The following is a 20,747-nucleotide window of genomic DNA, read 5'->3' as shown; positions in this document are numbered from 1 at the left end:
AAAGATGCACTCTGTAGTCCACATCTCAAACATGTGTGTAGCTATAAAATGTCAATTTTGTTTGCTGTAGGATTTTCAGTACAAAGGCATTCTAAGTATCATTATTTCAAGTTAAATCTTAGAGATTAAACCTCCTTTGTCTGCTGTGTAGTTGTTCCTTTTGGAGGAGTTGAGGGAGAGAAAGTTTGACGGCTATGCCCGAGTCATCCAGACTGGCTTCAGGAAGTACATTGCTCGCAAGAAGGCTCAGCAGATGAAGGAACAAGGTATATAATGGACTTAGCTTACTTCCATCAGGGTTTGGATTTTGTAGAATCTTGCAAAATGTCTCAGCTGATAGCAGTATTTGTCTGTGTTAATGATACATGTAATATCAAATTTTGTAATTAAAAAGTCAACCTCAAGTGTTTCCAAAAATAGTGCTGCAACTAAGCACTGCATTATGTTGGCCTGACAAAATTTGCTTGTCATATGTAGTACTAAGAATGGCAGTAGCACATTGTCTTTATTTTCCATTTGTGAAAAAGATAAACAAATCTAAAATTGGTCTGGTTGGCAAAGTTGCCTTGTACCTTTGAAAGCCTTAAAACCAGTCCATGTTTCTTCCTCTATTTGCCCAGCTGCTGACCTGTTGTACAACCAGAAGGAGCGGCGCAGGTTCAGCCTGAACAGGAACTTTGTCGGTGATTACATCGGACTGGCGAACAAACCTGCACTCAGGGCACTGCTGGGTAAGTCTCACACTGGGTTGAATCTTGGTATGACCAGCGGTGAGGACAATATGAGTAATTTCACACTTGATCCCATGTGCAAGGATTACAGTGTAATACTATTTAAAAGCTATTTTGTCCTGTGCAAAGGGAGCCAAGTCACAGACAACATTCTGATCTTTCCTTTACTCCAGTATGCTTATCCAAACATTGAGTGCATGTGCATGTTGATCACTAGAGGTTTCTTTGTTTTCCAGCCAAGAGAGAGAGGATAGAATTTTCAGACACTGTCAACAAATATGACAGGAGATTCAAGGTGAGTCAGGAAGGACGTTCCTACCTTGACAGGTTAAAGACAGGCCTTAACATGATAGGTTGAGTGTCTGACTGTTCTGTTGCACTATAGCAAATTGATAGAAATGACAAGTCTCAAAGTATCAGAACTTTAGGTGTGACTTATACAATTTCTGTATCAGTCATTGCCTCAACATCATGACATGATCGTTTCATTCTCATCTTCAGAATACATACAGTTTATACCTGTTGCTCAGAAATATGGTTGTAATTGATAGTTTGATTGTAAACTGTTCCAATCCTTGTGTCCCAAAGCCTTCCAAGCGAGACATGCTGCTGTCAGCCAAGTACCTGTACCTGATTGGAAGAGAAGTGGTAAGGCTTACTTTCACTTCACTGGTCCTTTATAAGTAAGGTCTTTCAAACAGTCTCACATGGAGTAACAAATTCAATTCAAGTACCTTTTTGGACATTTGTCTAGGCTTCTAGATCACGAACACTACCAGTTCATGTCGAGTTCATGTCGTGACAATTTCATCCTCCTTCCACATTGATGACTTTCTTCTGTGTTAAAATGTTTGTAACCACTTTCTTAACATTAAAAAAAGTCATTCATAATGTTTAGTGTACTTTATGCTGCCTCCCTCAATTACAGGTGTACTTTCAACTTGCTTCACTTCTGAAAATATATTATTGTCAACTGCCTGTCTTACCTTACAGGTTAAGAAGGGTCCTGAGAAAGGCCAGCAGAAGGAGGTTATCAAGAGGAAACTGGGCCTGGAGATGATCACATCAGTATCACTGAGGTAAGATTTATGTGGGCACAATTAAGGAGGTACATCTACATGTACATTGTACATGTAGAGCACCTTAAAGAACCATACAGACTTTTGGGCTCTTGTAGTACTTGCACATAGGTCAGCAAGTTTCTTTGCAGTTTCAGTAGCAGGGTATATTTTTTACATGGAGGGGTTGCACATGCTTGAGACATCCCCTCAAACACGGACTCCCATTTTATGTACCCTTCCAAAAGAGGCCACAGCCCCTCTAACTAGTAATTAGTTAATATCTAACCTGCTATCATTTTGCTTGCCAGCTGTCGAATCCCTCGGATGTAAACAAAAACAGTAATTGCTTGTATGGAAATGCTCTCTATTCAGCTGTTTACAGGTTGCTTGTTTGTTTTTCAGCCCTCTGCAGGATTCGTTCTTTGTGCTGCACATTCAGGATGACTATGACAGTCTCCTGGAGTCGGTCTTCAAAACTGAGTTCCTCATGATCCTGGCTGAGAAGTATGAGAAAATCTGTGCCAGGAAACTCACCATCAACTTCAGCAACTCGTGAGTGACCAGGAACTCTTAGAGCTTTTCTTGTCCTATCTTTTCTTTTTCAACCAGAAAAGAATGTCATATTTGCTCATGTAATGTAGCTGAGGTGACAGAACCTACATGAACTGTATGTAACGGCACTGAACTTTAATCCAACACATTCCAGCAAATTCCAAACTGAACCATGAATAAACAAGCGGGCTTTAGCGCATTCTGGAAACTGTTTAGTGCATTGTTTACTATGTTTCCCCGGCCATTGCTACACGTGCATTGTTCTGCCACTTTCTGTTGTGTCGCAAGAAAATAACATTTCAAAGACAGTGTAACTGATAGCAAGTCCTTTGGGATTCTATTCCCAGTGGAACTTTAATCCAACACAATAATATAACAAGGCTGTTTATCTATGGATTTCATATTTACAACGACAAATTTGTATCAATCGGCAGGCACTTACTCAAGGTTAAATTGGAAAATCGGCATGTCGGGAAACTGCTGATAGCAGCGATCAAAACACAGCTCGAAAATACATCAACCAGTGGCAAATCCGCTCTGCTGTTCCACTACACAGTTATGACGTTCTATGAAACTTTTCATCCGTTGTTTGGAAAGCAAATGGTGGCAAGATACGTTGTTTTGTGAATGGCTCCCCAAAAATAGTCCTGCAAAACACACTACAAACTCCCTACAGCACGTCCCCCATGTGGGGGCTGTTGGTATCACCGGTAAGATCCGTCCTGCTAGCCTTTGGATGTGAGCACTTTCAAGAATAGGGGTGAAGGGGCGTGCTGAAGCATGATTCAAAATGGCGCGGGTTCGGATTTCCACTGAATTTTTGTAACAGAAGCCTGGCCCTGCACTTGAAATAGGGACACTTCAAGGCATGTTGGTTGTCTTGGATGGACAGTTTATTAATTTTTCCCTATATTTACTGTGATGATGATAGTGTAATGTGAGGACGAAGAGTAAAATTTCTTGAAATTACAATCGCTGCCCTCCTCCCACGGCTTGATTAACGGCATGAAAACATACCGGAAGATTGATTGACTTGACGCTGCAATGTGCGATCTTTGTGAGCTTAAACTTACAAGGTTTAGAGTCGTATACCTTACTGGTTTTGTAAAGCACTCAAAAGAATTTGCATACCGGATCTAGTTTTTGACTGACAGATGGGTTCTGAAAAGTGTTGGATTAAAGTTGCGTTGGATTAAGGTTCAGTGCCGTTACCTTGTAATCTACACAAGTAAACACACTGTACTCCAGACCAGAACCAAAGTTATTTTGTCTGGTCTATCTTAGTCTGGCTTGAGGATTAAATCTTTCCAGGTTATCTTGTGTACAGTTTTCTGGGATATCTGAATCTTTTTCTGAGTGTCTCAAAATCTTACCTTAAATGAGTGGAGCAACCAGACTTCCTTGAGTTTTGGTACACTTTAGACACTGTGAACTTGCGAGATGGCAGTGAGTTTTATCCTATTCAGAGCTTAACAACTCAACTAGCTCATGTATTGCTCAGGATTGAGTTCACCATCAAGAAGGAAGGCTGGGGAGGAGGCGGGAAGAGACACATCAACTTCAACTCAGGGACGGGAGACCAGCCAACTCTAAAGGCCTCCAGCAAAGTCTTGAGTGTGTCCATAGGGGCTGGGCTGCCCAAGAGCTCACGTGAGTGACACTTACCAATATGAGTTTGGGACAATGAATTAATTATTATTCATTCTTTTGAAAGTTGAGGAACATATGTATGCTGACTCTTGCTTGTAGGAGTGTTTTTGGAAGCAATTTTTGGCTACCACAAGTTATAAGTTATGTTATTTTGGAGTTCATGAATTATTTACAAGTTTATTAACATGGTTTTACAAATTTCTTTATTGTGCCTTGTGGTCTTCCGTTATTGTGTTTTAATGCTCCTGCTTTGTGTTGTTACGGCAGGGCCAGGAGTAAGGCAGGTTACACAAGGCGCACGGGGTGGCCATCCTGCACGGAGAGCTCCAGCACCGGCACCATCACACATGGCCGGGAGGGCACCAGCACCCTCACCCATGACTGGCAGGCCACAGATGCCCCTCCCTAACGCTGGCAGACCTGCAGCACCCCTGCCTACAAGTGGTAGGCCTCCAGCACCCCTACCAACAAGTGGTAGGTTCCCACCACCCATGGGTAGAGCACCACCCCCACCGACAGTGGCTGCACCACCACCTCCAAGTATGAACCATTGATAATATTTTTTCTCAGAAAATAACAGTACTTGACATAATCATAAAGGCAAGAAATAAGTTTTTAAGTACAGTTTTTTTTTATAATGAAAGTAACAGACTGAGTTGATTTTGTGATTAGTCTTACTTCAATACTTCCATGATAAACATATCACATCTTGAACACTGATACAATTGATATTCTTTCACATTGATTTTGCTAGCTGGTCACATCCAGAATGGAGCAGTACCAGGGTCAGACATAAAAGCCAGGCAGGCTCGCTTCCAGAGGACCAGGACCTTGTCTGCAGAACACCCGAGAATGCCGGCGGTCGGTGCGCAGAGAATGGCACGGCAGGCCTCCAAGTCTAAGGAACTGGATGAGTTCCTCAGAAGAACCCCTGAGGCAGGACAGGCAGGGTAAGCACAAATATGACTAGAGACAGTGAACCTCCAACAGAACTGCATGGGATTTATGTTTAACATTTACACACATTAACCTCGACCAATGATAGACTATCCTTTACCCCTCCTTGCGTCCATATGGAGTTTGGACGGTTGTGCAGACATTACAACACTTAGAAAGAGTAGTTATTCTGAGAGAGTAAGTGTGTGACTCCCTGATCAAGGCAGCAAACGTTGTACAATCAAAATGTATGTAGCTTTGTCAATAGGATATACATGTATTTGGTATCTTTGAGAGGAGGCCAAAAATGCATTACAATATCCATGGGATATGAGTTGTTTTCTGTCTATTTCAAGTTTACTTCATCAAGACCTGTTTGCAGTTTTCAAAACAAAGCTTATAATCAACCACCCTTGCCTGACTGGGAACATGTTAACAACTATTACAGACAATAAACCAGTAACATAGTGAGTGTGTGTGAGAGTGAGTATTTGGTCATATATGCGCATACAATGTAGATTACACCTCACTAGGCTGGTAGCTCATCTCCTAAAAGCTCTGATTTAACTATTCATGCAAAATTCTGTTTGTCATTTAGAAAACCATGAGGATAATTTCTTCCTGTGTAGATTAACTCATTATCCTTGGATTTAGGCGTATAGAGCAGCTTTATTTGATCATCAGGGATGAGTTTACAGAACCCTCTTTTGAGATTGGAAATTGTGAATATGAATGACCTACAATGAAGGACATTTGGATTGTACTGTTTCTCAATGAATATCAAGTTAGATTTGATTTCTTCCTTAAATCCTTGATTGAATTTGGTGTTCCTGTGATTTTGTCATTTAGGGTGTAGTCAAATTCATGCTGCAGTTTTCACACAATTGTCTACTGTGAACATTCTTGCCGATAGTTGGTTGCACAAAATTACGCTGTTTTGCTAAGAAAAAGGATCCTTGTCAATGGTTGGTTCTGTCACAGCCTGCTTTGAAATTCTTTGGCATCAAACTCGAGATACCTGCTCTTACACTGATAATATGTTCCCTCTCTTGTTATTCCAGTGCCCACAGGCGAAGTATTGAGACCAAAGTGAGACCCAACATTGCTCCTAACAAGCCCAAGCCCAAACCCAAACCCAAACCATCCCTACCACAGTGCAAAGCATTATGGGCTTATGATGCACAGGACACTGATGAGCTGAGCTTCAATGCTGATGATGTCATTGAGATTGTGAATGAAGGTAACTATGCTGTGGGATATTAAAGCTTTGTTGGATACATTTATTATGTTGTATGTATTAAAGAATAGGGCCATTGAAGGTCACACAAAAATCCAAATAGCTTTCTTAGATATTTTATTATGATATATAATATTGAATAGTTGAAATATAGTTTTGAGGTCATTTTACTGTTTTCATATTACAGTGTTTGTTTTGCTCATGTACATTTCTGCTACTATAACAGTGCATTTGATTACTCAACATTGACTGTCCTGTTCCTAGTGTTGCAAAATTAAAAGGTTACTTTAGCTCATCATCAACAAGTACATTTGTACATTTCATCAGTTGTTGCTGGAATAGACAAGTCTGATAACGACTTTCACATTATGTTGATTACTATAGATGGCTCTGGTTGGTGGCGCGGAAGGATACGAGGAAAAGAGGGACTATTTCCTGGGAACTATGTACAGAAAGTCTGAACAGACTGATGAGTCTTCCTGCTTGGTGCATCCAGTAATTGCCTTTTGCAGTCCAGAAAATACAGTAGCTAGGTAGAACAAACATTTTAATTGAATTCTAGATTGATAAATTCAGTGATTTTTATAGAATGTTTTACTGTTTTGACCTATTATTTATAGGTTTTGGTTTACATTTATATATTTTCTGACTATAGTTAGCAAAGTTGTTGCATTTTATATTTGCTAGTCCTATGATTTGTACATGAAGACCATGCTCTTTAATGATTGACTCTTGTCTGGTAGCTACAATGTATTAGTTGGGGCAACTGAGGTGAAAATTCAGTTGTGATAAAAGTTAAGAATAGAGTATACATCTTTAATGACTAATTACCTAAAAGTTAGAGAACCACATACTGTATATATTTAGGTTTTGTTTATTTGAGTTTTGATCGTCTTTTGTTCTTTCCCATTATCTTGTCCAAGTTACCTAATATATAGATACAGGAAAACAGCCCTTAATAAGATACAATGGGAAATATACATGCATATGGGAATTCCATAGTTACTGTACTGATCAGGATAGCAGGTAGTATGATGTAAACATGGTATGATGTTAAATTCTTTTTATGGAAACCACATTTTTGTCACATAGTAGACATTGGATTCACAGTTTCTGTGCTGCAGGCAGCATCTAGATGGTTTTGATTGATGTTGTTGATATAACATGTACATGTATTTTTGGACTGATGTTGAGCATGCATCAAAGCCTTCTTAAACAAGGGTGTAAAACCTCTCCATGTCACAGGATGTGCACAACACAATCAGCTTCAGCAGTTGTTATTCTGAAGGTAACAGCTAGTGATTTTTATGGAATCATAGAATTTTTCTAGACCAAATGGTGTAAGATTTCTACAGTTCCTTCCTGTTGTTGATTCTTCACCTTGAACTCCTAACTTCACAATATACGTATATAACAGCCATAGAGTTGTAATGATTGAGGGGATTTGATACTGCTAGTATCAAACTGCTCAGTGTGCTACGTTTTGTTTTGTTTCATGTGTATACGTGTTAAAGAAATGATATGTAGAATTTAAGCATTGAAATGAGGGGACCCTATGAGGTTCCGGTACATAAAACCCAGAGGGACAGAACCACTTCAAAGTACAAATGGTATGACATGCATAATTCAAATGAACTGTCATGCAATGTTGGCCTGTGTTATCTTTAGTATGAACAACTCCTAGTATTATACTGCATAGGCATAGGCCAGACATTAATGAAGACTAAAGAAATGCTAGATTTTATATTTACATTATTGGACTGCAGACAATATGTAGCATCATGAGATTGAAAATTTCCTGATGTAAAAGACTTTTCACTTTTGATATGTGCATCTTCCATATAGGGTAGGTAATTTATTGCACACAAGTAAAGGAGTTCTTTTAGGGAAATGTGTGAGAGTGAATCGGGACTGCTTTTGTACTATCCAATACCAAGCACATGCGTGGGATTTGCACACTTTTGTACATCTTTCAGAACTCTATTGTGTACAGTTTTTATGTGAGCCATCTGCTTGCAGGTTACTGTTTTGTTGTTTTACTCATGTAGTCACTCCAGTTCCCTTGCACATGCACAGCCTCCAAATTGTTCACATTGTTAGTTTTTCAAATTTTTACATGAATAGACCACTTTTACATGTATTTATAGATTGAAAGATATCTTTTGAATGGTAATATTACAGATTGTGAAGAGGTGATTTACCTTTAGCTGTATGTGAACAGCAAAATTCTACGTAACCTATAGTTATTTCTCTGTCCAAAAATCCAGTAAATGGATTCATCCCTTCTTCAGAAGTTCTGAAGAGAAACCCACTTTTTGCCTGGTACGTGCACCATGAGTGATGAACAGAAATAGGTCATGACAGAGTCGTGTACTCCAACAGAAAGTAGGAAATGTCCCCATATTTCAGGGATCTCATCTGATGCCTTACTAAATGTACAATCTCTCAAGACTTCGACTTATTGTGTATATATTAGATATCTTTTTTAAGTGCATACATTGTATTTCTTTTTAATGTGTGGAATGATGATCAATTAGATATGAAATGATAGTTTTATAAACTCTCGATATCGATAGTTAGTTCATTGTAAGACCACCAGGTACATAACATCATTTGCTAGGCTAAGACTCCATTAACATGAAAAAATGTTTAGTTGGTTGCAACTTTTGGGTAAATCAAGATGACGTAACAAATGCCAAGCAACATGGTACATGATTCTTAGGGTATACATTTGATGACTATTCAAAGTTTGTTAATAAACATTTCTTAAGCAAGTTCTGCATTATGTTTGCAGTGCCTGGTGTGAGAATGAGATGATAATATTTTCAATTTTGATAGTGACTTGAGTGGACCAGAATTGGATACCCAAATTAACGCTTTTGATCTAGATACTAAACTGGAGCAATTTAGCTATCTTCACAAGCTGATACAGCTGATGATAGTGCACACACAATCATGCATATATCCATGTTCTTTACAGAGAGGTATGACTACTCTTAATTTCCACATAGAAATTTAACTTTCCTAATCTTTATGGATTCAAACTGATGTTTTAAAGTGGTGATGACAAACTTTTAATCCCACATGTAGGTAATACATGTTGCACAGTTCAATGGTGTATTTTCCTATGGCATGACCTTGACTTTGAGCGGTTTTTGCTTCTTGGTCTTCATCTCCTCGGCCAGCTGGTTGATCTCGTAGAACTGGATCTCGTCCTGCAGGATGCTGATGTCCTGGAAGCCCTCGGGAAGGCGCAGCCAGCCCACCCGCAGGTAGTTCAGGATGTATCGGAAAACCTGGGACACAAACAGTGTCAGAGGTGGGAAGTTTTCCGGGATATGATACGAAGGAATGTTTTCATTGCTTGTATCGAGAGAAGACAAGTATTCAACAGCAGTTAGATAGATTTCTGGGTCCATGGAACTGGCCCAGGCCTTTTTAACAACAGTGATAGACATTTCTATAATGTATTCTGCCAAGAACACGATGAACTTTAATGCTAAAATAATTTGAAAGATTCGTCATCTGCAAGTTGATAGGTAGGGAAGTCGATCCAACGTTTTCTTGCTGCGTCGTATTTCTGACAAAACTGTTTAGTGTTAGGTTTGTATTCCAGAAAAAGAACACAGTCTGAACTTCTAGAGGCTAATGGCACATTGAGGTTTTAGTAGCGGGTATACAGAGAGAGGTTGCTGGCCCTTCTCTTTTAACGTGTTCACGGGCGGACCCCCTCCGAGAGACGGGTGCTGCCCCAACCGACCAACCCCATCCGTGATTGAACTAAGGTCTTCTAGTTACCAACTTTTCAGAACCAGCAGCTCAACTGTGAGGCTACTACGAGTTGAGCCATCCCCCATGCATTTGTATTGGAGCGAGTCTCACTTGCCCGTCCCTGTCGATGAAGTAGTTGTCCTGGCTGTCCTTCTGCAGCAGCTGCGGCGCCAGGAACATCCCTCCCAGTCGGGACTCTGGGTACTTGGTCAGGGTGGCCATGGTGGTGGTGTATAACACCCCACCCACGTTCACGGTCACCACCTCAGACGTCATGTCCAGCTCCTGTCTCGGCGGCCCCCTCCGCACTATACTGGCCTTCTCGCTCAGGGACGTGGAGAAGGCTACTGCTGTGGGAAAGACGGCCAGACTGGATTCAAAATTGTCCATGAAGCATGGTTTGGACAACCGGCTCGAGTCGGGATCCGGTCTCTTGAGACGACAGGGTCGACAGGGAGCCGCAGGTGACTTGTGAGTCACTTAGCCGTTCAAGGAGCACAGAAGCAATCTATAATTCAAGGCTGTCGTGATTTACTGCCATTCAATGTCACCTTGGTCCACCTGAAACAAGGAGGATTGAAACTTGTCTTGCCAAGAAAACTGTCAAAAATGTAGCTGTTACTTCAAAATGTCTAATTGCGAAATTCTGAAAATGAAAGTAGTCAGTTCTCTTTTAGCTAACATGATACAAAACTGTCCTATCATGTTTATGTTTCACCCGTCTGCTGAATGGTACGCGTGACTATTATTAGCACAATTGAAACGTGTGCGTTAATTAACAGAGGGTGGTGTATGTTATAACGTTACATCTAAATTCGCGTATACTTTACACTGCAAGACCTTGAAAATAACTAGCATTACTTTCGAGTTAATGTGTTTGATAAGGGATCGACCTGAAGTTATGATTATCCATTGGATGGCATTTCAGCACCACTTCCGCGTACTACGGTGAATGGACCCGTAGCCCGTCACTGTCGGGCCTAAATAAAAGTCCGATATTTGACGGACGTGCAGCCAGTCTCTCCTTGATATTGGCCAAACGGCTGATTGTGATGGACTGTCAGGATCGGGCTATGGGGATTCACCTGCAGTAGACTAGGCTCAAGCGCCAGCGACTCAAAGCGTCTGTTGGACACTGTTTAACCCTTTTGGATACTGTCTTTGCCCCCTTAGATCTGCTTGGATTGAGAGTATCGAAACACGGTAACAATGCTAAGACATTACATTACAGTTTCGTTTAAACAGTCAGAGTGATGATACGCTCCGTCCAAATATTGAAAATGTGTTTGTAAAAGCTGTATGTATATGTGCATGCATGGAGATCTTCATTCTCTTTCATCCTCAATGAGAAGTCTTCATTGTGCCGTCATTCTCTTTATATATCCATACCGCATGTCGTCGTATCCTGCAATAGACCAACATGTTAACAGACATCGCTCAGAGTCTAGGTGTTTATTTTCCGCAATGGCTTTAGATTACATATGAAAAAACACGTACTTTTATAGCAAAAACAATTACTCGCGAAAGTTAACATCCTGCAAATTAATCCACCACGTTGCGATGCTACTGCCCCTTAATCAGAGGTTCTGTTGCCTTGTTTTCCCGTCGCCTTGTATAATTACAGTATCAGGTCACGCCAGAATCCGCTCCGTGTAGGTATGGTTTTCCCGTGGGGTTAGACAACATCGTGACAACGTCACGACCCGCACTCCACTTGTAGTCTCTACCAGACTCCCGCCTGGCCAAATAGGGGACTTTGGCCAAGTTAGGAATAAAAAGGAGTTATAGTGAACAGTTTAAACTTTGTTCCAACACAAAGAAAGAAACTCAACATGTGTTGGAACAAAGTTTAAACTGTTCACTATGGAATTTACCAACACAGATGAGCTTTCATTCGGAAAAAGGAGTTAATTGGCCTAGGAGCGTTGGCCGGCCTGGCGTTGCAAACTGTGCTCCTCGGCCATCTAACTCCTCTGGCGTGTTTTCTGTCTTATTTGGTCAATTTCTAATATTTTTCCAGCGACCTATGGAGCCTGGTAGAGGCTATTCCACTTGGGCGGCGGCCTTGCTGCGATCACTCTGTGACCGAAAATTGTACAGATCTCTGAACGAATTTCATAGATTTATAAATCAAATTTGTTCACGTTTCGTGTGGTATGAGGACCGAACAGGAACAAGGAAAGGGATCTTGATAGATCAAACGAAGAAGTGTGATGTTTATAGCACCTGTAGAAAGTGTGAAATACAGGACGTTTGTTCGGAATTTCATCACGTGTCAGACGCCCCTACCCCCCCCCCCCCCAAGTGCTAAGGTCAGCAGGATCTGTCGGGCAGCCGAAAATGCAACATTTGCTAGGCCTTAGGATATTCAGCCTTCTATTCGTTATTACACCAGACTTTGACATATACGTGACTCGGAAAGATTGATTGTACCGTTAGGAGGGGTGATCCTCATACTGTTCACTTAGTGAAATATCTTGGAGAGTACTAGGGTATCAGAAACTGCACTATGGAGTTAATCACTTAAACCCTATCTGAACCTAACGTTATATAGATTTACTTGCGTGCTGTAATTACTTTGATTGTACTTAGTAGAGAGTTAACTGGTCTCATGTCTGAAGTTTGACATTGTCGGGATAGCAGCCTCGTCTCTACGAGACTTACTATGCTGGCTATTATAGGTCGAATGTCTTGCCAGGGGAGTTTTGCTTCCAGGGGGGTTGGCCAGCCGCCTAGAAATGCTAGCCTTAGCATGGGCTGACTCCCTGGCAGATTTTCCTAAATTTTTGCCGAATTCTACTGACCCGTACCCCCGTAGGAAGGCCTGGTGGAGTCTACTAGCAGCCTGGGCACTTCGGGTATGGCGGTCGCGAACGGATAGCACAATCCCTCAAAGACCTGGTAATGTTACACCCTGCCATGACTCAGTGCACATGTCTGAAAGCAAAAGGGGATTGAAAATGCCTTTCATTGCCCATATAATCATAGCTGTGCGAAATGACTCACGGAGGCTGGAAACAATGAACCGAGTTCAACAGAGCTGATATGCCAGCAGAAAACAAAACCCTGCTGACTGGCTTTGCGAAAGCTTTCTTTCGAATTTCTTATGGTTCAATCATGCAAACGTCTGTCACCGCACAAAGCCAATTACAACAAAGATGGAATCTCGTCAAGATTCGTTATCATTACGTGTACGTTGACAAACCCAGGTTTATTGTATATCGTAAAGCATGTACAACAGAGAGGAATCTACTGGGGTAGTTATAAGTAGCACGCACGTACTCGTACATGTGAGTTCAGGGCTCTAGCCAGCGTCCGTTTTTCCGTCAATTGACGGAAATTTGTTGCGTCTGACGGAAAAATTTTCAAACCAATCCGTCAACCTTGACGGACAAAAATCCTTGGTGGAAGCTTCAGGCGGCTTGGGGACGCCATCCACGGCCGTAAAAGCCACACACTGTTTGTTTTGCTATTGTTATGATTGTTGACAATGTGTGTCGGTGCCCTTTCGCATACGATAATCTCATTAAAACCCGTTTTTCAAGGTCTCAGTTCAGTCCTTCCAAGGACGTTGGTCCTTCTAATTAATTTTCTCGACGATTGGCTGACGGAAAAAAGTTTCGAGCTGGCTAAAGCCCTGTGTGAGTTTCATGTTATGTACGGCGTGGGTGTGTTTCAGTCACAATAGGGGTGGTCAAATGGGAGATGATTATGTTTAATTTCTAGTATCCTCCAGAGAGATAATTAGCACTGCACCCATGACAGTTGTGTACAACAGGTCCTCGCGACTAATCTTCTAAATTCAGTTGTGTGTGTAATACCTACAACGTGACCATAAGCGGTGATACAATATCTCCGCATCATAATCTAAAATCGAACACGTATCGCGTGTTTTCGTTGGCCAGTAGCACGAAGGGGAAGGCTCCTATCAGAACGCTAATCAGTATCGGCGGCATATGCATCGATCGGTCGGACGAGTTAGCTCGGATGAAACCAGGTCCCTGTAGTGTGGTCAAGTCGTGAAAGTTGTCGGGTTGGTTGGGGTGAGAAGACGCGCGGATCTGTGGAAAGTTTACGCACAAAATTGTGTCTGCAATTTCGAAAACTGTAAAAACATGGCCTTTTACAAGTATTTGGATTACAATGCACCTTGTTAGCATTGTACAAAATGTCTTAAATTGCACTGTACAGTCCTGGTCTCGAAACTTGAACACATGCGTGGATAGCAGCTTCGTTCAAATTTTATAGGCCCAAGATCTGATCTGAATCTGTATTATTGTAGCGATACAGCCACTCTTCGGAGCAGCACACCTGCTTTGATCGGAGACAAACGGCGAGAAATGTTCTCCAATGTGACCACAGATCTGCCCGGCCCCGAAAACTCTACCGCTGCCGTCTTCGACTGGGAACCGTTTTCCTACTACACCTCTCCCTGGCGCGAACTCCAGCTCCTGTGGGCGACGATATGCATCACGTTGGGAGTGTGCGGCAACACCGCGGTTCTACTGACGATCTCGTCGGTGGAGGAGCTTCGCACGCCCGGGAACGCCCTGCTCTGCACCCTGGCTGTGGCCGACCTTATGCAGGTCATCTCCAAGGGCCCTTTTACTATATGGCTCATGATTCAGCAGCAAATCCTGTCGTGTCATGAGAGCAACGGCTCACTTGAAATGTTTTTGCACTTTGTTTATCTGACCGGTGCTTTTTTCTCCGTCAACATCATCGGCTCCATCTCTTTAGACCGATACTGGTAGGACTGCCATTTTTTCCTTCGCCATTATTTTCAGCTTGCATTGATGTGATGTGGTAGTTTATTACTACATGAAGTACAGTGTGCACTTTCTACTAAGCACTCTTTACTCATTTGCATTTCTATTGTCAAATACGTCATCGACGATCTATGTGAGGTTTGCACAAGACGCACGAGTGAAATGAATTGAGCTCTATTATCCACCGTGTTCAGTATCCATACAGCCTATATAGGTACATTTGGCGATTTAATCATGTGTGTGAGAAACGTGATTAAACCAAGCCACAATTGATCGGCAATGTTAAGGTGTACTGTTCGCCAAGGTATAGATTATGCCACTTCTTTGATTGTGTTGTTCTCAGGTGATATGTACGATCACTGGTTCGAGTACGCAGATACATTTTCTTCACACCACACTGCTTCCGCAGGTACATCTGCTTCCCGCTTCAGTACAGTTCCATCATGACCAAAACTCGCACAGCCCTTCTCGTGGCCGTGCCGTTTCTCGTGACCATTACCAACGTCGTGTTCGTTCCAGTTTTCGAGGCGGGAGGGGGCTTCTACTTCTTCCCGCCATTCGTCTCGTGCAAGTGAGTCTGAGTTTCCACGCACATGTACACATCCCACCAGGTCTTCGTACGGAGGCTTGGAGAATTCGGCAAAAGTAGATTGAACCGGAGTTACCTTCGAGATAGCAAAACCGAAAGTACCACTGCAGTACCGTAACAAGCCGCTAGGATCTCATCAAAACCTACCCACATACAAAATATCAATGAGAGAGTGAGAGAGTGAGTAAACGAGCGAGCGAGTGCACGTGAGTGAGTGAGTGAGTGACTTGCAAGTGAGTGAAAGTGAACTGTAGATTACCCTTGCAAAAAATGACAATGAATGATTTCCACCCCATTATACGCGTACCTACCGCTACTACTCTACTATTCTTCCAGGTACTTGGGACCAGCAAAGAGAGGCAGACAGGCGGCTTTAAACACCTGTTATGGAGTCGTCATCCTGATCATGATTTTCTGCTACTTCAAGTATGAATGTTTAGTGTTCCTTACTTGCAAAAATTAGCCGGCCGGATATATGCACATACCTTTATCATGTAAACCTCATACTTAAATGGCGTTATAGGTTAGGGTGGGGACATATTGCGCTAAATATTCTTATAGATGATATCCTTTAAACAATACACAGTAATCATGATTATCTTCCTGACTGGAACGTAAGAAGTTTGATGAGGATGAGATGATTTCTTTTGAGCTTTCTTCATACAAAAGAGAGATTTATACCTCCACAATCAAGCACACAGACGAATACTAAATAAATACGAAAGCAAACATCAGAAAACAATGAATAAAATTTGGATAAAGAAAAGAAAGACATGAAAACATGGCGAAAAACATAAAAACTCCTACTTCTCGCCCTTTTAACATTTGATTTGCATATCTATTTCTTTCTCTACTTGTTTGTTTGTTTTCAAAGGATCTGGCGAGAGGTAAGGAGACAACAGGCCAGACACAGACAGCTGGTCCCCCAGGCCCTGTCGTCAGTAGACTCCGGACAAGCAAACGTTACCGGTGCAACTCGGCAGACCAACCTCTCCCGTTCATCTTCAGTGGACAGTGGTTCCGAGAGTCAGCAGGCGTCGCCTGACGAGACTGGCCAGATGAGTCGGCAAGTGTCGGTGACGTCCCTGTCTGCACGGCTGTGCGACTCTGCATCAGCTGGACACAAACACGGTTTAAAGGTGGGGTAAAGAACTATCATTCTTATAAAACGAACGGTTAACATACCATCAAATGAGATGGGAAATAAGGACATCACTATCTTAAAAGTTCCGAGTTGGTATAACAAATACAAGCACAGGCCGCGGTCTTGTACGTGTCATGGGCAAAAGAGCGCTTCAAAGATAGACCGTCAGCAAGAAACCTGCTGCCCTATCTGCCAACAGGCACTATAAATTAAGGTCTGAACGAACGAACGGACGAAAGATTGCTTGTGCTTCAGTATGGGAGGCTGGTTGATGACTTTTGGGGTTCTGAAATACCATTTGAAATTAGACATGAACCTTGATTTTGGAGATGCCCTTGTTTTATTTCACCACAGCCCGGTAACAAGGTGGCTCCGGCACGAGTCTGGGAAGACCCCTCGAGGAGCTCGAGATCGGAGGAGCCGTCTGCCCAGCCGGCCCGTCAGAAGGTCTCTTCGGAGTTCAAGCAGCGCATGAAGACGGCCACTACAGTCCTGCTGGTCATCGGAGTGTACTTCGTCACCTGGCTGCCGTACTTCTTCGTCCTGTTCAGAACGGCATCGTTGGGGGACGAGGTGGCGTCGTCGTCGGACGGACCGTGGCAGAGGTTCGCCATGTTGTTCTCTCTGATCTCAGCGTGGTCCAACCCCATCATCTACACTCGCAACCGCCCGTTTCGCCAGGGCTTCTTGAGACTGATTCGCTGCAGAAACTGATATAGTCTAGCCTCCACCATACCAGCTACGCCGGCGGGAACATAGCCAAATATAGAGTATCTTAAAGCCTTAGATTCCGTGTCACATCAATCTGTTTAGACCGCCAGGCAATACATACAAAATCACAGCTTGGTGTCTTTCCTTCATGTCAGTGCATAGTTTACTTTGGTCCAGGTAGGACATTCTGGTTCTGGGTAACGGAATATATCCATAACGGACCAATATTGCATATGTGCATATCAATCGAGAATATTTCCTCTTAGTATCTTCATTTCTTACGTAACGTATACAACTATCATGACGGCCTCACAGCTGTGAAGAAACATACACATGTTTGTCGTTCCAAGTGTTGTAACTACTCTTGTCACCAGTAACACAAAATGAAAAAAAATTCTTGTATATCACATGCATATGCAAGACACCATGATAACCCCTCGGGTGGACATTATATCAAGACCTTTTAGATTTGTTAGAGATGTTAATGATTAATATGTACAAATATATTTGTTGTTCCAAGTGTTGTAAATACTCTTGTATATATCACGTTATCACCTGTAACACAAAATGACAAAACCTAGCTTGGGGTGAGTACAATATTATATCGAGACTTGTCTGTCATGCGCGACAGAGCCGTTTGGAGGAACCCCATGACGTCACCTGATGGGTGAACTGAACTGAACTGACTTAGATGTTAATGGTTAATGTCTTTCTAAAGTGACGAAAAATATTTCTGTGGTTCAGTTCTTCTTTAGAAGTGCTCGTTTCTGTGTGTTATCAAGACAAAACGAATATGTCTATGTAAATAAAAAATCTAGACCGTGTTGCGTTTGTATACCGACGTTCAAGTCCAGGGCTTGGCCTGTCTCGTTCGATGGGTGGACAGGGCAGACATTATGTAGATATATATTACTCCGACAAAGACATTGTGGTTCAAGGACGTGTTTATGCCACCATTCAGAGTCAAGGGCTTGACCATAAATGTTGCAAGGTTATTAATCAATAAAAAGATATCTTTCCAATGGACTATTCCCGTTTGCTCGTGAACTGATTTCAACAAAGATGGTGATAGGTTGATTTTATAGTCATTGATGATAAAATCTTCAATTAATATAACGTTAATGCCCATGAACAAATTAACACTACTCTAGAAACACTACGAACAACACTACTTCCATAACGTAATCGAGTTTGTGCATCTCAGACCCCATTCACTCGAAGACGACCGTGCTGCAACTTCATAGTTGGGATATCATGCAAGATATAAGAGCATGACTGAAAAGACAACAAAACACACAAAGCCTAAATTTAAAAAGAATCGTTTTATCTATGAAGTCACTGAGAGCTGTGTCAAATCTCTTGATCGCAACCCAGTCGCAGCAAAATGCAAATGGTGTTGTAGACAATTAGAAGGTACATGCGTTTACATACGATACGGCGAGTCATGGAGGTAGTCTGATAATGAACGGCCAATCTCCTGTCGTGTGGGTAAATTATACTTAAAGCGTGACAACATCCGGTTTAATCACCATAATCGCTCGGTATCATAATCTAAAATCGTTACTCTCGTATCGCGTGCTTTTCGTTCGCACGAAGGGATAGATTTTCGACCATTGGTCACGTCTTTTGGTCGGACGATTTTGCCAGATAAAACCAGGTCCCTGTGGAATTGTCAAGTCGTGTGAGTTGTCGAGTTGGTCGTGGTGAAAAGACGCACAGAACTCTAGAAACACCACGAACAACAACGTGTCGGAAAACTGTAACCAATAGTCTATCATCAGGCTTTATTCGTGTCTACCATCTATTCTACGAAAAAAGTCTTAATCAAACTTTACTGTACAGTTCTGCCCTAAAAACTTGTTGCCCTGTTAGGCCCAATATCTGATCGATAGAACCACTCTCCGGAGCACCACACCGGCTTTGATCGCAGACAAACGGTGAGAAATGTTCCCCAATGTGACCACAGATCTGCCCGGCCCCCAGAACTCCACCGCTGCCGTCTTCGACTGGGAACCGTTTTCCTACTACACCTCTCCCTGGCGCGAACTCCAGCTCCTGTGGGCGACGATATGCATCACGTTGGGAGTGTGCGGCAACACCGCGGTTCTACTGACGATCTCGTCGGTGGAGGAGCTTCGCACGCCCGGGAACGCATTGCTCTGCACCCTGGCTGTGGCCGACATTCTCCAGGTCATCTCCAAGGGCCCTTTAACCATATGGCTCATGATGCGACAGCAGATCCTGTCCTGCCAAAACTACGGCTTACTGATTTCGCACTTTGTTTATCTGACGGGGTCCCTTTTCTCCGTCAATATCATCGGCCCCATCTCCTTGGACCGATACTGGTAAGACTGACATTTTAATTGCAATTCAACAATATATTACATTCGCCAAGAATGTTCATATTTTCTGGTGTGTGCATATGCCTGTTTGCGTGTCTGTTCACAGCATAACCCGAGAGACTGAGAGAGCCTAGACGGATTGTCTTTGTATTTACCTCCATGACATTTCATGGAGGTTATATTTACCATATTTTGGTGGTAGATAGCTTTTGGTGTCATGAAAAAGTGGGGCAAGTTTCAGCCCCCTAACATTTAAGTTATATTTTACCCCGCGTTTGTGTGTCTGTGTGTATGTTTGTGTGTGTGTGTGTGTGTGTGTGTGTGTGTGTGTGTGTGTGTGTAAACAAAATAACTCAAGAACGGCTGGGTGGATTGGTTTCATACTTGGTGTGTTGGTAGTGTGTGATGAAAGCTGGAAATGATTAGATTTTGGGCTCCCTAGCGGCTTCCCTTGGTACTGCAGCGCAACTTCCGGTTTTGCTATCTCGGTGTTCTGAACAAGCTATGGCCACGATTTTTGAGTATTAGATAGCTCTTGTGCTCAGAAAGAACTGACATAAGTTTGGGCCCCCTAGCGTCTAATTTTGGGATAGCAGGGGCATTTTTATCAAAACTCTTCTGAAGACGATAACTCAAGAAGGGAACAACGAATTTTCATGATTTTTAGTATGTAGGTACGTTAGACAATGTTGTACAAGATAAGATACTAATTATGCAAAATTGGAGTACATTTGCATAATTAATGAGAATATTATATCATAGCAGTTTTTTCAATGTATCTCTTGTTCCAGGCATGCTATGGTCTTGACATTTAGGTGGTAGATAGATTTTAGTGCCATGACAAAGTGGAGCAAGTTTCATCCCTCTAACATTTAATTGTGGAACTGCAGGGGCGTTTTTGTCAAGACACTCCAAAGAGGATAACTGCAGAAAGGAACAACGGATTGCCTCCATTTTAGGCATGCAGGTATCTTAGGCAAAGATTTTCATAATGATATACATGTTATGCAAATGAGGACTTGATTTGCATTATTAATGAGGGAATTGTATAATTCCATTGTTTTTAATAACTGGACTTCAATAAATGTAACACATGTTAATTCTGATAGGTGGAATGTAAGCAGATACCAAATATGGTAATGAGGAACTTATTTGCATGATTTATTGAAAAATCGCAAAACCGCTTTATGATTGATAATGGGAATTTTATAATTGTGACATGTGTACGTTATTCAATAATGAACAACACCATGC

General features: G+C 42.1%; 4 protein-coding genes across 6 annotated transcripts in view; 3 read left to right on the top strand and 1 right to left on the bottom strand.

Moving 5' to 3' along the window:
- Positions 1–8,938, top strand: part of LOC118407081 (unconventional myosin-Ie-like) — a 28,303-nt gene extending 19,365 nt beyond the window's left edge. For both annotated transcript variants that reach the window (XM_035807510.1, XM_035807503.1), the window contains exons 21-31: positions 152–266; positions 621–731; positions 968–1,026; positions 1,320–1,379; positions 1,725–1,810; positions 2,195–2,344; positions 3,846–3,994; positions 4,262–4,534; positions 4,749–4,944; positions 5,992–6,170; positions 6,552–8,938. In XM_035807510.1, coding sequence (XP_035663403.1) covers positions 152–266; positions 621–731; positions 968–1,026; positions 1,320–1,379; positions 1,725–1,810; positions 2,195–2,344; positions 3,846–3,994; positions 4,262–4,534; positions 4,749–4,944; positions 5,992–6,170; positions 6,552–6,628 — 1,455 coding nt within the window. In that variant the 3' untranslated portion in view covers positions 6,629–8,938. The remainder of the gene's footprint in view (positions 1–151; positions 267–620; positions 732–967; positions 1,027–1,319; positions 1,380–1,724; positions 1,811–2,194; positions 2,345–3,845; positions 3,995–4,261; positions 4,535–4,748; positions 4,945–5,991; positions 6,171–6,551) is intronic.
- LOC118407127 (BTB/POZ domain-containing protein KCTD21-like) lies at positions 7,026–10,356 on the bottom strand. Its single transcript, XM_035807550.1, has 2 exons — positions 10,050–10,356; positions 7,026–9,463 (listed from the first exon to the last, which is right to left on the bottom strand). Exons 1-2 carry the CDS (start codon positions 10,326–10,328, stop codon positions 9,293–9,295), a joined length of 450 nt encoding a protein of 149 aa, XP_035663443.1. The 5' UTR covers positions 10,329–10,356; the 3' UTR covers positions 7,026–9,292.
- A 3,546-nt stretch (positions 10,357–13,902) lies between these two features.
- On the top strand, positions 13,903–17,975 carry LOC118410269 (alpha-2A adrenergic receptor-like). The gene is made up of 5 exons (XM_035811827.1): positions 13,903–14,688; positions 15,117–15,278; positions 15,633–15,722; positions 16,171–16,435; positions 16,795–17,975. Exons 1-5 carry the CDS (start codon positions 14,279–14,281, stop codon positions 17,152–17,154), a joined length of 1,287 nt encoding a protein of 428 aa, XP_035667720.1. The 5' UTR covers positions 13,903–14,278; the 3' UTR covers positions 17,155–17,975.
- A 603-nt stretch (positions 17,976–18,578) lies between these two features.
- LOC118410270 (5-hydroxytryptamine receptor 1E-like) overlaps positions 18,579–20,747 on the top strand; it is a 6,734-nt gene continuing 4,565 nt past the window's right edge. Inside the window, exon 1 of one of the 2 annotated variants that reach the window (XM_035811829.1) lies at positions 18,579–19,496. In XM_035811829.1, coding sequence (XP_035667722.1) covers positions 19,096–19,496 — 401 coding nt within the window. In that variant the 5' untranslated portion in view covers positions 18,579–19,095. The remainder of the gene's footprint in view (positions 19,497–20,747) is intronic. The other variant, XM_035811828.1, reaches the window with a different exon arrangement.

The sequence above is a fragment of the Branchiostoma floridae genome, chromosome 2, assembly GCF_000003815.2.
Source record: "Branchiostoma floridae strain S238N-H82 chromosome 2, Bfl_VNyyK, whole genome shotgun sequence".
In the NCBI taxonomy this organism is placed as follows: Eukaryota; Metazoa; Chordata; class Leptocardii; order Amphioxiformes; family Branchiostomatidae; genus Branchiostoma; species Branchiostoma floridae.
Note: the sequence above shows the minus strand (reverse complement) of the source record. Positions and strands in the feature narration are given on the sequence as shown.